General features: G+C 40.5%; 1 protein-coding gene across 1 annotated transcript in view; it reads right to left on the bottom strand.

Moving 5' to 3' along the window:
- Nucleotides 1-15,288, bottom strand: part of LOC126094956 (ubiquitin-like protein 7) — an 88,238-nt gene that overhangs the window by 16,967 nt on the left and 55,983 nt on the right. The window contains exon 7 of the mRNA XM_049909610.1: nt 1,537-1,637. Within this exon, the coding sequence (XP_049765567.1) occupies nt 1,537-1,637 (101 nt within the window). The remainder of the gene's footprint in view (nt 1-1,536; nt 1,638-15,288) is intronic.

Genomic DNA, 15,288 nt, shown 5'->3' with positions numbered 1-15,288 from the left:
AATCAAGGTATACCGCATCTACCTGACTGCCTTGATCTATGACTATCAGGATGTCAAGAGAGAAAAGTCCAGTTGGGTTTCACGCGATCTGTTTTCCAAATCCATGCTGGTTGGTGTAGCAGAGATCAATCTGTTTGAGATACCCCATTGTTTATGAGCTAAGAGCATGTTCTAAGATCTATAACAAAAAGATGTCAAGGATACTGAATGGTAGTTTTGTGGCTCACTTCTACTACCTTCCTTGCACACAGGTGTTCTTGAGCTTCCTTCTTGTTATTAGGCACAGCTTTTTGTTCAAGGGCTCTATAACAGCTTATAGCTAACAGAGAAGCAAACTCAGCCAGAAATTTGGTGTAGGCTGATATGGATTCCACTGGACCCTAGGGCTTTGTTCAGTTTTAATTATTTCAGTTCTCTTTTAACAGCAGTGACACTGATACTTACTTCATAAATCTTTTTGGTGGCATGAGGATTACATTGGGGCAATTATCCTGGATTTTCCTTTGTAAAGCAACATTTGATAACAGAGTTAAGCATTTCAGATTTTACTTTACTACTCTCAACTTCAATTCCAGTCTCTGCCATGAGAGTGCCTTCACGTGTGACCACAATTTCTTTCGAATTTATGAAAGATCATTTGGCAATATTCGTCATTAAAGGCTTCACACATTTCTCTGTTGACTGCCAAATATGTTTCATCGCTTCATTCAGCACCTCTTTAACTATAGCCCTACGATTTGTTTTGCATATACTATGAAATAGTCTGTTTCTTAAGGAGCTTCTTTACAGAAACTGTATACCATGGACAATCTCTCCCATTATGAACTGTCCTACTGGGTACATTTCTATCCAGTGCATAGTCAACTATTCTTTTAAACTTGAGCCATATGTACCTGTCCTGACCTAGGGGTTTCAAGTTCCTCATTGAGGTATGACACATATTGTTTCTTTGTCCAGTTTGCTGAACATATAAATCTTTCTTGTTGTTTTAGATGCTCTTTGCATTTTGGTATTCACACTTTCTGTAACTGCCTCATGGTCACTGATACCAGTTTCAAAGTGGACTTCCTCAAAAAGTTCAAGTGTAACTGTTGCCATTAGAGAGGCATATAGATAGCTTTTTTTCTTTGCTCTATTTTTGAGTGAAACAGAAAAGAAAATGACTAGTAGTGGTACAGGGTATCCTCTACCACATGCCATTTGGTGCCTTGTGGAGTATGTAGGAACATGATGCTGTAATATATTTCCATCATGGGTGGGGTTCTGAAATATCTGTTCTAAATAGTTTTTTCATTTAGTTATGTTTTGCAAGCTCTCTTGTCACACCCATCACTTATTTTGGTACATGACACTGTTGTATATTATTTTTATCTCTCTTATGTTTGATTATTGCTGTTGATTTTAATTAAGATCAAGACATTTAATGTCTACTTGTGAGTCATCAATACAACACATGCAACTCATATTAATACTAAGTCCATTAGCATTCTCTGAACAATATGTAATACATAACTGCAGCAATAATTATCTACTTACACTCGCTATCGCCTGTTGCATGGCTTGATTGAACAGCTCTGGTGTAATGAGTCCACTCGTTGAGCCAGAACCTGAAGGTTGCGGTGAACTTGACATAAATCCTGAAGGGAAAGAAGTGGAAAAAAACATTATTACAAAATACAAAGATATTTGACAGACTTCTTATGAAATGCTTTTGGTGCAGTTCCTCAGTTTGCTTAATGACACAGCTGATGTATGCTGGTTTAACTTCTCCAAGGATTTTATTTGTTCTGATATATTAGCCCACTGGTGTGAGTGACTTCTTACTTTCTCTCCACCGTCCACAACATAATCCACTCCTCTTACCTGTCCTGCTTTCTCTCCACTTTTCAAAACATAATCCCCTCCTCTTATCTTGCTAATTCCATTCCTCTATCTTAATCAAAAGATAAAGTTTATTTTAGAAAAAAGTAGTCACATCTGTAACTAATTTGTGTAATACCTAAGACAAAAATAAATCTTCTGTCTACAGTGCCTTATCATAGTTTTAAAGTTTTTCATTGCGATTTTCTTAGGCATCAAAATGTTATCCACTACAGGATTTAATTGAGAATGAAATCCGAGAAAGACCATCAGTCATCTCAGCATTATATTTACAAGTACAGGAATGTGCGTGTGCCAAAAGTTTATGGGAAGCTATCCAAATCAGAACTGATGTATCGTCACCAATGTTACTTTAGCCTTGCTAAAAGTATGTTTGATCCAAGTACTTTGAGAATGCATGGCACACCTCATAAACATACCAAATGAGACAATGAAATGTGCTGATCAAGCATAGCTTCCTTGTCATTTGCAGTTAGTGTAACACAAAGAATTGGCCAGATTTATAGAAATATAACATATCAATTGACAAAGTTAGTGAGTGTTTGACTTTAGCTAAAAACATACATGAACTGCTAGCCATGTCGAAATGTATTGAATTTCAATGGAAAGTTTATATTGGGGCAATGAAAGATGATTTATGTGAATAGATGTGGAGAATGACTTTATGCCCTGGTAGTTCTTGTGTAAATAACACTGTCAACTTTCTTCCTAACTGTTGGCCCTTCTGAGCATGTGTTTGATCTCTAAGGACGACATTGCTGATGGGAAATTAAACTCAAACCTTCCTTCACCAGTTTTGTCTGTTTCATATTCCAGTTTTTGTCTTTGTCTTTTATAACTTCTTTTTTTTTTTTTTTTTAATCGATGATCCATTTCTATTGGTATTTTTCCACAGACTTCCTATTCAGTCTAAAACATTCCAGTCTTGCGAGTTAAAGGTTTAATCTGAATTTTTAACTACCTAAATTAGTACTGCATGTCAAGTGACTGTAGTCTTTCTGTTTTAGTATTCCCACTGTCCATGTTTCACCCCCATACAGTGCAGATGTCAAAAGGAAAACTTCTCACTACATTCTATGACAATACTTAAAGGCCAGTAGCATTTTTTTGTAGCAAAACTGCTTTTTCCTCTATGTCAATTTGATCTGAATATTCACCTTGCTTTGGACATAAAAGATAATAAATGAGTACACATTATCTTCCACAGTTCTGATGGTCACTCAATTTCATGAGTCTCCCAAAAAAAAAAAAAAAAAAAACAAACTTTCAGCCAACACAGCCTTTGTCAAAAATAAACAGACAGACAGACATTCCCCCCCCCCCCCCTCTCTCTCTCTCTGCCTGAAGCTACACTGCAAGCAGCAGCAGCAGTGCATGATGTGAGAGATAACTGGGTGTGGGTAGGAGGAGACTGGGGCAGGGTGAGGAAGGGATAGCAAGGTAGGGGTGGGAGTGGAGGACAGTGATGTGCTATTGGGGAGTGTGCAGGGAGGAGGTAGAGAGAGAGAGAGAGAGAGAGAGAGAGAGAGAGGGGGTAGGGCAGCTAGGTGCGAACGGGAGGTTAGACGGGGGGCAAGGGAGAGGCGGGGGGAGGGGGGGGGGAGGTAGTGAAAAGGACAGAAGTAAAAAGACTGGGTGCGTTGGTGGAATAAAGGGCTGTGTAAAGTGGGAAAGGGAACAGGGAAGGGGCTGGATGAGTGAGGACAATGAGTAACGAAGGTTGGAGCCAGGAGGATTATGGGAACATAGGATATATATTGCAGGGAGAGTTCCCACCTGGGCAATTCAGAGAAGCTGGTGTTGGTGGGAAGAATCCATATGGCACCGGCTGTGAAGCAGTCACTGAAATGAAGAATGTTGTGATGGGTGGTATCCTCAGCAACAGGCTGGTCCAGTTGTTTCTTTGCCACAGTTTGTTGGTGGCCATTCACGTGAACAGATAGCTTGTTGGTTTTCAGGCACACATAGAATGCAGCACAGTGGCTGCAGCTTAGCTTGTGGGTCACATGACTGGTTTCACAGGTAGCCTTGTCTTTGATGGGATAGTTGATGTTTGTGACTGGACTAGAGTAGGTGGTGGTGGGAGGATGTATGGGACATGTCTTACATCTATGTCTATTACAGGGATACGAGCCATGAGGTAAGGGTTATGAGCACAGGTTGTGTAGGAATGGACTAGTATACTGTGTAGGTTTGGTGGACGGCGGAATACCACTGTGGGAGGGGTGGGGAGGATAGTGGGCAGGACATTTCTCATTTCGGGGCACAACGAGAGGTAGGTGAAACCCTATCTGAGTATGTAATACAGTTGCTCCTGTTCTGGGCGGTACTGAGTTATGAGAGGAATGCTCATCAGTGGCCGGACAGTGAGACTTTGGAAGATGGTGAGAGACTGGAAAGATAAGGCACGGGAGATTTGTTTTTGTACAAGGCTGGGAGGATAATTACAGTCTGTGAAGGCCTCAGTGAGACCCTTGGTATATTTTAAGAGGAACCACTTGTCACAGCAGATTGTGGCACCCACAGATGGCTACGCTGCGTGGAAGGGACTTCTTGGTACGAAATGGGTGGCAGATGTCAAAATGGAGGTATTGCTGGTGGTTAGTAGGTTTGATATGGACAGTGGAACTGATGTAACCATCTACGAGGTGAAGATCAACATCCAGGAGGTGGCTTGTTGGGTTGAGTAGGACCAGGTGAAGCAAATGGGGGAGAAGTTGTTGAGGTTCTGGAGGAATGTGGATAGGGTGTCCTCACCCTTGCCCCCCCCCATTCAGCCCCTTCTCTGTTCCCTTTCCTGCACTATACCGCTCTCTATTCCACCAACGTGCCCAGTCTTTTTACTTCTGTTCTTTTCACTACCTCCCGCTCTCCACTCACCTCTCTGTCTAACATCCCAATTGCACCTAGCTGCCCTACCCTCTTTCCACCTCCTCCCTGCGCACTCTGTAGCAGCAGTTCAGAGTTCACTATCCCCCACCCCCAACCCTGCTATCTGTCCCCCTCCCCACCACAGCCGCCTCCTACCCCCACCCAGCTGCCTCTCCCATCATGCAATGCTGCTGCTGCTCGCAGTGTGGCTTCAGCTACCAGAGACTGCAGTCGCGCACGTGTGTGTGTGTGTGTGTGTGTGTGTGTGTGTGTGTGTGTGTGTGTGTGTGGCGGGGGGGGGGGGGTGGAGGGGGGGTTATCTATTCTTGACAAAGGCCTTGTTGGCCGAAAGCTTATTTTGTGGCGGTCTTTTTGTTGTGCCTACCTGTAACTCAGCATCTCATTTTCATAATATTATTACCTTCTGTCCTCGAATTTTCATTGTTTAATTTTGTGAATCTCCTTTATTTTCTTTACAGCCAATTCTAATTCTGTAGTAAGCAGCATCTGCATTACACGGAAAAACAATTAAAAATCTTTTTTACTTTCAACTATAAAGAGAGTGACATGGGAACATTATTGTATGATGACAATTTGCCATGTGTTTCAATCCCTGTTCTCAAACGTTTCTAATTTCCTTTGTTTTTCTCTCTGTCAATGAAACATATTATTAATCTGCTGTTTAAACAATTGTTTCTATTGACAACAGTACACTGACTTCAGTATGGAGTTTGCTGTCAACAATCAAACAGTTCAAAAGTAACAACATTTATAAATATTAGAAGAAGAAATGACTTACACTAACCCTCTCTTGATCTTAGTGTGGAACAAGAAGAAATGCAGAACTGGGACACAAAAACCTTGGAGACCCCCTATACAGTGATGTAAACAATTCAATAGATATTTTAATTAATTTCAAACACAAACTGAAATAATACCTGCTTCACAACTCCTGCTATTCCACAGAATAATTTTTGAATGTGTATTATTATTATTATTATTATTATTATTTTGTGTGTGTGTGTGTGTGTGTGTGTGTGTGTGTGTGTGTGTGTGTGTGTGTGGATATGCGCGCGCGCGTTTTTGCCAAATACATAATTCACTGAAAAAAATGTATTTTAATTCAGTACACATGTTCCACATTACAGTGAAAGGTTGCAGTTATGACATACGGAACAGCCAAAGAATGAAACTAAACTGTATGTGACAAGTTAAAACTATTTATTCAACAGACCTAGATTTGACAAATGATGTTTGTCTTTCATAGTAGTGGATGGACAGTTAAGCCATAAAAAAAGATCTTCTCCCACACCAACTCAAAGCTTCAATGTATCACAAGCCTCCCTCCTCTTACTTATAAGTTCTGCAGAGATGCTCTAATAACTCTGTTATAAGACACAAGATGTAATCGGGTTTTTTGTTTACCCACAGCCTCTGGGTCGTTCCAGAGAATTAATTACTTTACTTTATCTGTGACAATTTATGTGACAAGTTAAAACTAGGGACTGAATGGGGATTTGAACCCAGTTACCTCCTTTTTGTGAGCAATGTGCTACCATTTATGTCATAAGAGGAAGAGCTTGTGACAAATTCATGCTTTGAGGTAAGTGTTGGTAATGTGTTTAGGTGGCACTATTGGTAGTGCATTGCTTACAGAAGGGAGGGACATGGGTTCAAATTCCAGTCCAGCTCGAAGTTTTAACTTTTCACTTACAACCATTACAACAAATAATTCTTGTAACTTTTACCTGTTTCGTCGCTATTCTCTTCAGTTTCTAAGCCTCAAATATATTCAAACTGTGACGGTTTTGCAGTTCCACAAATGTTATGAAGATATGTTTTCCTTAATAATTCTTATCTTCACTATTGTTCTCAACCTTTCAATATTTTCTGGAGCTGGATGGATCATTGTATAGTAACTTGTTCATTTTAAACCTAGTTTGTAGACAGTACACTTGTCACGAAAACATAATAATGTTTATTTGATGGCCCCTGACTTGGCACTGATTGGGATAACTGCCTTTCTTGAAACATCATTTCATATTTATTTCAGGATTTTGACTGATTAACTTTCTAGCTATTAAACTTCACACCAACTGTAACAGCTCACAAGATAAAAGAGTTATCTCATTTCAGCTCAAATCCTGATCTCTAGTCACATCTCTTTCTTCTCTTCGACTGTTTTTCTGTACAGCATAAGTCCTTGGGATAAATGCCAACAATATCTAAGGCCTCCTGAATAAATACATTCTGGAAACAATCCCGCTAGTGTCACTAGGTATGCAGGAGAACTTCTGTGACGTTGAAAAGTGTTACTGGCAGAAGTGAAGGTGAGGGCAGATCATGAGTTGTGCTTACGTAACTCAGTCAATTGAGCACCTGTCCACTAATGTTCACAGGTTTGAGTCCCAGTCCAGTACACTCATAATCCGCCAGGAAGCTTCAATAACTAAGGAGTTATTTGTAGTGTTCACTTTACAGTTTGGTAGTCCCTACCAGTCAGTTTCTTAGGTTTACCATAGCACTAACTGGGCTCACCACTCCCGTAACATTTTCGCTCTCCAACATGACAAAGTAGACCTGGGAATATAAACTACACCAACATAAAACATACCTAACATGGCAGTGAAAGACTGTTTCATGGGTGAAAAAATACTCTTTAGATTGATGCACTTTGAAAGTTTATCCAGTGAATCAATTCTGTCCATGAACAGGAAGTCTGCAAGTTCCGCAAAATACACATCTATGGATAACATCACCTGTACAATGGACTCAGGATGTTTTCCTGGCACAAATTTATTTGTAAGTGGGAGTATGCAGAACTGATGGTACCACCTCTGCCTAAACTCCAACACCCACACATATATACAGATGCATGATCTTGATTATTCTTCTTCTTTTAAATTCAAAGACGCATTTGTACCTTTTTTTGAGTTCCAGCAGCTGAAATAAACTTTGCTTGTTTTGGTGAAGGGTCACCAGTCTCCACACTCACTGATTTGATTATTGTGTCACGTGTTCTCCTCTATGTACTGATAGACTGCCCAAGATGAGTGTTTATTTTTACTTGTTCCATGATTTGAAATCCAAGATTTATCAATAATGTTCGTTTCCCTCATAGATGTAATCATGAGGCCTCTACGAAAAGGAATAAAAGATTATTGATAGAAACAAATGTTGCAGATGAAAGTAAGAAATCCAAAACATTGGGATGAAAATTTAATTTGCATTATTCACCAAATTATGGCAGGCTGTAAGTTATGGTGAAATAGATGAAACACAATCAAAGTCAACTGATGAATTCAATCACTCAGGAAACATCATTATCAAATGACTCAGTTGCTGGGGAGCTCACAAACTGGATCCATGTGGCAAGAAACATTTACTGAATAGTTGGAGACCTTCCACAGAATAACAAATCTCCACTAAAATGTAAAGGAACCATCTACAAAAACATCACTTGTGTGAATTATATCCACACAAGACAATTACATAGACATAAAGCAGTTTGCCAGGCGAAAATCCTTCAGTTTCACTTTAAAAATTTGTTTATCATCACTGACAGACTTCAGACGTTGGGGATGCTCTACAAAATGTATGTTAGAGAATGCTACATGCTCTTCTGAACAGTAATCAAGGATTTACTTTAAACACACAGATCATTCTTCTACCATGTTTTCACAGAATGGATGCTGATATTCAAGCATGCAAGGAGATGTAGTGCAGTGTCAATGTAAGAATTAAATAGAGACCTGCATGAGCTCTGTGAATTAAAACTACATGTGTGTCTGGATTGTTCTGTTTTGAGCTAAAAATGTTCGGACCACCTCAACTGAGCTATGGCAGAACATTATTCTGTACACACCTAAATGGCAGGATGATGTGGAGAATGTCTGCATTTATTATTTGCAGTTTCAATAAATTTTAATCAGATAATTGGGAGCATTTCACTGGATCACTCTCTATTTTCAGTATTACTGTACAGCTGTACTTAGAGGAAATGACCAAAGTTTTTATGTTCTTAAGATTCCACATTTTGCAGTTTACCATAAACATGCTTAGCACTTATCTCTATACATATTTAAATTTCTTGCATCATTGTAGTGATCATATTTTAGTCTTAGTTTCCCTTTATCATCTTTTACATATTTTAATGAAATATGGTACAGTATAAACCATTTGGCAGTAACCAAAAAAAAAAATTCTTTAACCAATAGGTATCAATGGTTATTTGCATCAAAACAAGTAATATTATTTTACAAAATTCTTAAGCAATTTCATTTTTGAAAAAGAAGGACTTGCAGTCACATTCCTTTCTCACAACAGATGAATAATCAAACAATGAAGCATGTAAAAGTTCAATACTCTAGGACAGTGAGTTAGAGCAGGGCTTCCCAACCTTTTCAGCTGGCGGACCCCTTCTTCAGTCGAAAATCCATGGCGGACCCCTAGTCACTCAAGAGCACAGTAACTTTAAATTTCAGAGCGAAACCCATGGGAACTGAAAGCTTCTTAATGCAAGTGCCATGTTCCCAATGCCCCAACCCCTCCCCGAAATATCAATAGTCTTTGGTTTAGAGTATCAATAGTCTTTGGCTTAGAGATGAATGAAAACAACTTGAAATTAATGATCCAATTTGAATTCCCACTACTAGTGGATTTACTCCCTTTGTTCAACACACTATAGCCTGATTAAAATTACTTGGTAATTGACATTTCACACGTTGGAGCTGCCTTCCTCTATGAGCAATCAACGTCACGTCCAAACTGTTCGCTTTTGACAAGCTGCCGCTTGTGGTCTGTTCACTTCCACTGTTAGGCTACTGCCGTGTAAGGAGCATGCATATTTCGTAACAGTCGCACACGTGTGTGTGTGTGTGTGTGTGTGGTTTTTCGTGAAATCCGAAAAACACACACACACACACACACACACACACACACACACACACGCCTGAGGGAGGACTCTAACCTTCAGCAGGAGCGGCCGCGCAATCCACGACGACGTGGCGTCCTAGACTGTGCGGCCACTCCGCATGGCTGTGAAGAAGAGAGGCAGACCCATGACTCGGGGTACAAACACATCACGAAAGAAAAGAGGCAAAGGAATTGCCTTTAAAGGACTATTGTGACATCTGTTGTGCAATGTGTGGGAATACATTCACCCAGTTTACATGCGTTTCCAAAACTGGATTTCGTAAGCCGATGCCCCAGTTCCACTTTTGGTTGATCATGTAAACACTTCAAAATCAATTCTGGAAATCTGCTTTTATAGAGCCGTTTTCCAGTTCCACAATTGATTTTTGTGCCCATGGAAACAGCTCGGAAAGTCTAGTTATTTTTACGTCTTTGCGTATCTACTGAACGGCAGCTATCATTCCATAGTCGCCAGCTAGCAGGCGGCGTTGCAACAGTGTACTGTCAATTGGTAGCTGGCAACTGGCAGGGTGGCGTGGCTACAGTTTAGCCACAGCTGACAATTTCAACTACTACTTGGACACTGTATCGTGGCAGTCAGCCTCGACTGTAAACAAATTAGGAAAACAAACAAACAGACACACTTATTTCTATATAAGAAGACAAAGCATTTCACAGAATGTAAGACTTTTTTTTTTCCAAAGGAAACAATTCTGGTAGAGGAGGTTTACCTTTTACAAGGTGGCACGTGAAAAGTCCTCATTTGTTTACGCTCGCAGCCAGTTGCCACAATATAGTGTCAGAGTAATAGCAAGTAATTGTAATTGAAGTATGGGCAGGCCATATTTTTAACTGTGAAGATGGAATATATTTTAAAGAAAAGAAATTAGCTTAAGAGATCATTTTAATTTTCATAACAAAAATATCAGTGCCAACAGAATTCAATTAATAATTATTTTGTAAATGATAGAAGACAGAAACAAAATTCCTACAGAGTTATAGTTCAGGTATGTTCACTGAGCATCTACGAAAAAAAATGCTTTCTTCTTTACTATAGATGAGTCTGTAGGAATACTAATGGTATCCTAATGTGCTTCTGCTGACAATTTTGAAAAGTTGGGTTCAGTTCTTGACAACTGGAGATGGATGTCTGGTTCTGCATCTAGACAGTTTCGGTACTTAGTTTTGTGGGCAGCATAGATCGAGAATCCAGATTCACACGTGTGTTGTGGCAAATGGAAGAAGTACATGTTTTGCCTTTTCAACAAGGGGATAGTATTTCTTGTTATCCAAACGGATCCAAAAGTGTGAGTAACCGTCAATGTCAAAACTTTATTTCAAGATAGGGTCTGTGGCAATTGCTATCAACAACTCATATTCAATTGAGGATAGAATGTTCGTCATTTTGGATACAGTGAATGGGTTGACCACCCATTCGTATTTCTGCAGCTTCTCATCTTCAGCTGTTGGGAAATAATGCTCCAACAATGACATCAAGCTTCGGAGATGTTCCAGGATTTGATTAAACAAATTCTTCCCAAGCGTCAATGTTTTGTTTTTCAAAAACTCCTTCAGAAGAGGAAAACACTATCTCCCCTTGCTCGACACTCTCTGCCCAAAAATTGATTTTCCTCTTGAATGCTCAAACTTTGTTGATAGCAGTGACCTTTGTTTCACTTTGCTCTTTGAGTGAATTTCATTCATTTTGGAGAAAATATCTGACAAATAAGTATACACTCCCAATTTTTGTCATTAATAAGGTCCGCTAATTTGGTGTTAGGCTACAAAAGGAAAGCTAAGACTTCCAATCTTAATTCATACAACCGAGAGAGTGCATTCCCACGAGAGAGCCACCTCACTTGTGTGTGGAGAAGCAGGGAACGATGAAGGCTTTCCATATCTTCACACAGTATTGTGAAAAGTTTCAACTTCAATGGCTTTGATTTTATGTAGTCAATGATTTGAAAACATTCGTCTAAAACTTTCTTGAACGAAACAGGCATTTGTTTCGTAGCTAAAGCATATCTGTGGAGAGCACAATGACTACTGCTGCAATTCTTGGCGTTTTATTTTATTTTTGTTATTGCTGTGACTGTAGGACTTGTCATAGCTTTTGCACCATCTGTGCAATTAAACCATGAAACTTCGTTAGTCCTTAAAAAATCATCCAATAGACGGAATATTTCAGCACTTGTTGTGTTGGCAGGTAGTGGCCTGCACAATAAGAGGTTCTCATCAAAATATCCAGAATATTCATAACTGACAAAAGCCAATAAAATCGCTAATCCTGCAACATCAGTGGATTCATCCATCTGCAGAGAAAATGAAATGTATTGGATGCGAGAAACAAGAGTGTCTTTCACATCATTTGACATGTCAACAATGCGTCTCTTGACAGTATTGTTTGATAATGGCACCGAAGATACAAGCTTTACTGCCTTTTTGTCTAGCATGCAAGAAACAATTTCATTAACACACGGCTATGAGATTTTCTGCAATGGTATGAGCTTTGCTTGTTTTTGCCACTCGATAACTAACCAAGAAAGAAGCTTTTAATGAATTTTCATTAATTGTTTTTGCATGAGTTTTCATACAATGCTGAGAAGCAGCTAGTTCAGCATTCTTCCTTTTGAAAAAGTCTATGTCTTTAGCCTGGAAATCCGGGTGAGTACCTTCAAAATGATGGCGCCATTTAACTGGAACCATTGAACTGTTCGGAAGGACTAGCGCACAAATTATATACTGAGCTTTACCCTCCTTTGTCTCCATAAAGCCCATTTCTAAATAGCTTTCATTGTACTTACGCTTCTTGGTTATTCCACTTCCACAGGATATTGCAGCCAATGAAATACTTGCAACGTTTTCACATAATAAATCCGGCTGTGGAGCTTCTTGTGATTGTTCTTCCTTTGGTCGTCCTCCCTCCTCATTCATTTCAACTGCAAACTTCGCTTGTTGTGAAGACGATGGAGAAACTGCACCCTTCTTCAATGATCCTGACTTCAGCCACCAATCCATGTTAGACGTAATAAACTGGTCAAAAATCGACTTATGAAATAGGTAGTGCACTGACAAAGCAAGTTTAACATTTAATGATGCCTGGGGCCGCATATGTGATAGCGAGCGCTGTTATTGGTCGACAAAGCTCGCTCCGCGCATGCGTAGAGGGTTTCAGCGCATCTAGCGACGTGAGCCGGCGCACAAACGACCCCCGTATTGTTGCGAAACAGTCGATCAGAGAAGCCGCATACTCCGTCACTAAACTGTGTATGCGTTCTCACTTAGGAACCACAAAGGCTGCTTGGGAATACGACCTGAAGTAAAAGTACACGTTTTTCACACGAAAAAATAAATAGTGATGAATTTGATTTTCACATTTTTATTCAATAATTTTACTCATTATTTTACACGATTTGGTGAAAGGTGGCCGCGGACCCCCTAGAAAGAGCTGGCGGACCCCAAAGGGGTCCGCGGACCACATGTTGGGAAGACCGGAGTTAGAGGATTAAAATTACACTACAAAGTACATTCAGACTTCTTACACTCAACAGTAATCACACTGCACACAGCAGTCTCACAATGCCAAATGCTACCTTATGGAGATTATGTTGGACATCTGGGGTGAAATCACTCTGACAGAACTTACAGGTGGGCGACTTGGACAACTGGCAGAGGCCTTCTGTCATACAGTCACTATGACTGATCACGACAGTGGTGGAGCCTTTGTCTGCAAGGAGGATCTGTTTTGGGACCGTGTATAGCTGTCCTTTCTTCTGCTGATAGGTCAGTGTTCTTAGGAAGGGACTGGAGCAATATGGTTAGGTGGGAGGGAGAAATACCACAGATGGTGGACTGGGAGAGGCAGGATTCTAAATAACCTCCAATCCCTGCTTAAAGCCTTGGGCCCTTCCCCTGAATCCATTTCCCTCCTCACCCCTATGACACACTGCACACCTACCTTCTAAATGCTCCTCAAAATGCACAAACCCATCAATCCTGCATGCTCCATTGTAACTGGTTATTGTGGCTCCTCTGAAAGGATTTTGGCCTTCACTAATGGACACCTCCAACAAACTGCAAGTCATCTTGCCTCCCATGTCAAAGATACCAACCACTTACTTTACTGACCATCCCCAACCCTTTACTTCCTGGTTCCCTGCTGACACCACTTCACTATACACCAACATCACTCATACCCACATCTTGCTGCAATTTTTCATTACCTTTCCATGTTCTTCAGACTCCAAACTCACCCCCTCATTCCTCATACAAATTGCTACCTTTATTCTAATATGTAGCTCCTTTGAAGGGAGGTTACACAAACAAACCCACAGCACAGCCCAGAGCACCAGCAAGGCACTCTCCTATGCCAAACAGTTTAAGGGGTCTCTAGAGGAAACCTTCCTAGCCTTCCAAAAACCCACACCCCAAGTCTGTTTCAGGTTCACTGATGATATCTTCATGATCTGGACTTAGGGCCTCGACACCCTATCTTCATTCGTTCACTGCCCCAACACCTTCTCTCCCAAGCACCCCCAATTGTCCCACCAACCCCAGGAGCCAGCTACAAAAGAATGCCCCCTTAGTCACCCAATACCACTCTGGACTGGAACAACTGAACCACATCCTTCATCAGGGCTTTGATTATCTAACATCTGCCCTGAAATAAGGAACATCCTACTCGGGATCCTAAAGCAGTGTTCCACCACCCACCCAACCTCCACAAAGTATTTGTCCATTACTATACCAATCCCAATCCCAACCCCTTGACACTGCGATCACATCCCTGTGGAGGACCTGAGCAAGACCTGCACCCAGCACTTCCCAATCCCTTCCTGTCAAAGGTTTACCTTACCATTACAACATATTCTCCACTTCCGAAACTATCCCAGGCTCAATCCACAGTTCCTACACCCTTCACCAAAAAGTATCCATCCCCTCTGTTCTATCACCTCCACCCTTTCTACATTCCCCACCCCATTGTGTGCCGCCCTCTGCCATTGCACCTGACCGTTCTTTCCCCTTTCCTGATCCTATCTTTTTCTGCTCCCCAATCCTTCCCCCCTCACCCCACACCCTGACACTGCGCCTGGCAGTCTCGTCAGACCATAATCAGATTGCTATTCACTTGACAGTCACATTCTGGTCAGAGCTGCTGGTTTTAGTTGTCATGTGTGTACGATGAGGGCTTGCTTGTGTAAATGTGTGTTTTCTTTGCTCAAGAATGCTTTGGTCAAAAGTTATGAGGTATAAATCTTTTTGTTTTGCCTTACTGCAACTTAATGGGTCATCTTTATGGTGGATAGCAATTTGTCTTTTCCTAATATTGTTGTAAAGTATAAAATTACAGAGGCAGAATGGGTGGCCAGTACTTACCTTTACTGGGTGTATAAGTGGACAAGCAAAAAACAGATTTTTCCCGATTTGCTGGTTTTAAATACACTTTTTCCATGTTAAATTATATTTTCCCTCAGAACCATAAAACTTATAATTCCTGTAAATGTATCGGCATAGAACTTCCCATCTTTTTAGAAAATGAAATCCAGAAAAAAGAGAGACTTTTGGAAAGATCTTTGATGTACAGCAACATGTATGCTGCATATTTTCATATTACAATACACT

Source organism: Schistocerca cancellata, chromosome 8 (genome assembly GCF_023864275.1).
Source record: "Schistocerca cancellata isolate TAMUIC-IGC-003103 chromosome 8, iqSchCanc2.1, whole genome shotgun sequence".
In the NCBI taxonomy this organism is placed as follows: domain Eukaryota; kingdom Metazoa; phylum Arthropoda; class Insecta; order Orthoptera; family Acrididae; genus Schistocerca; species Schistocerca cancellata.
This window is presented reverse-complemented; position numbering and strand designations above follow the sequence as displayed.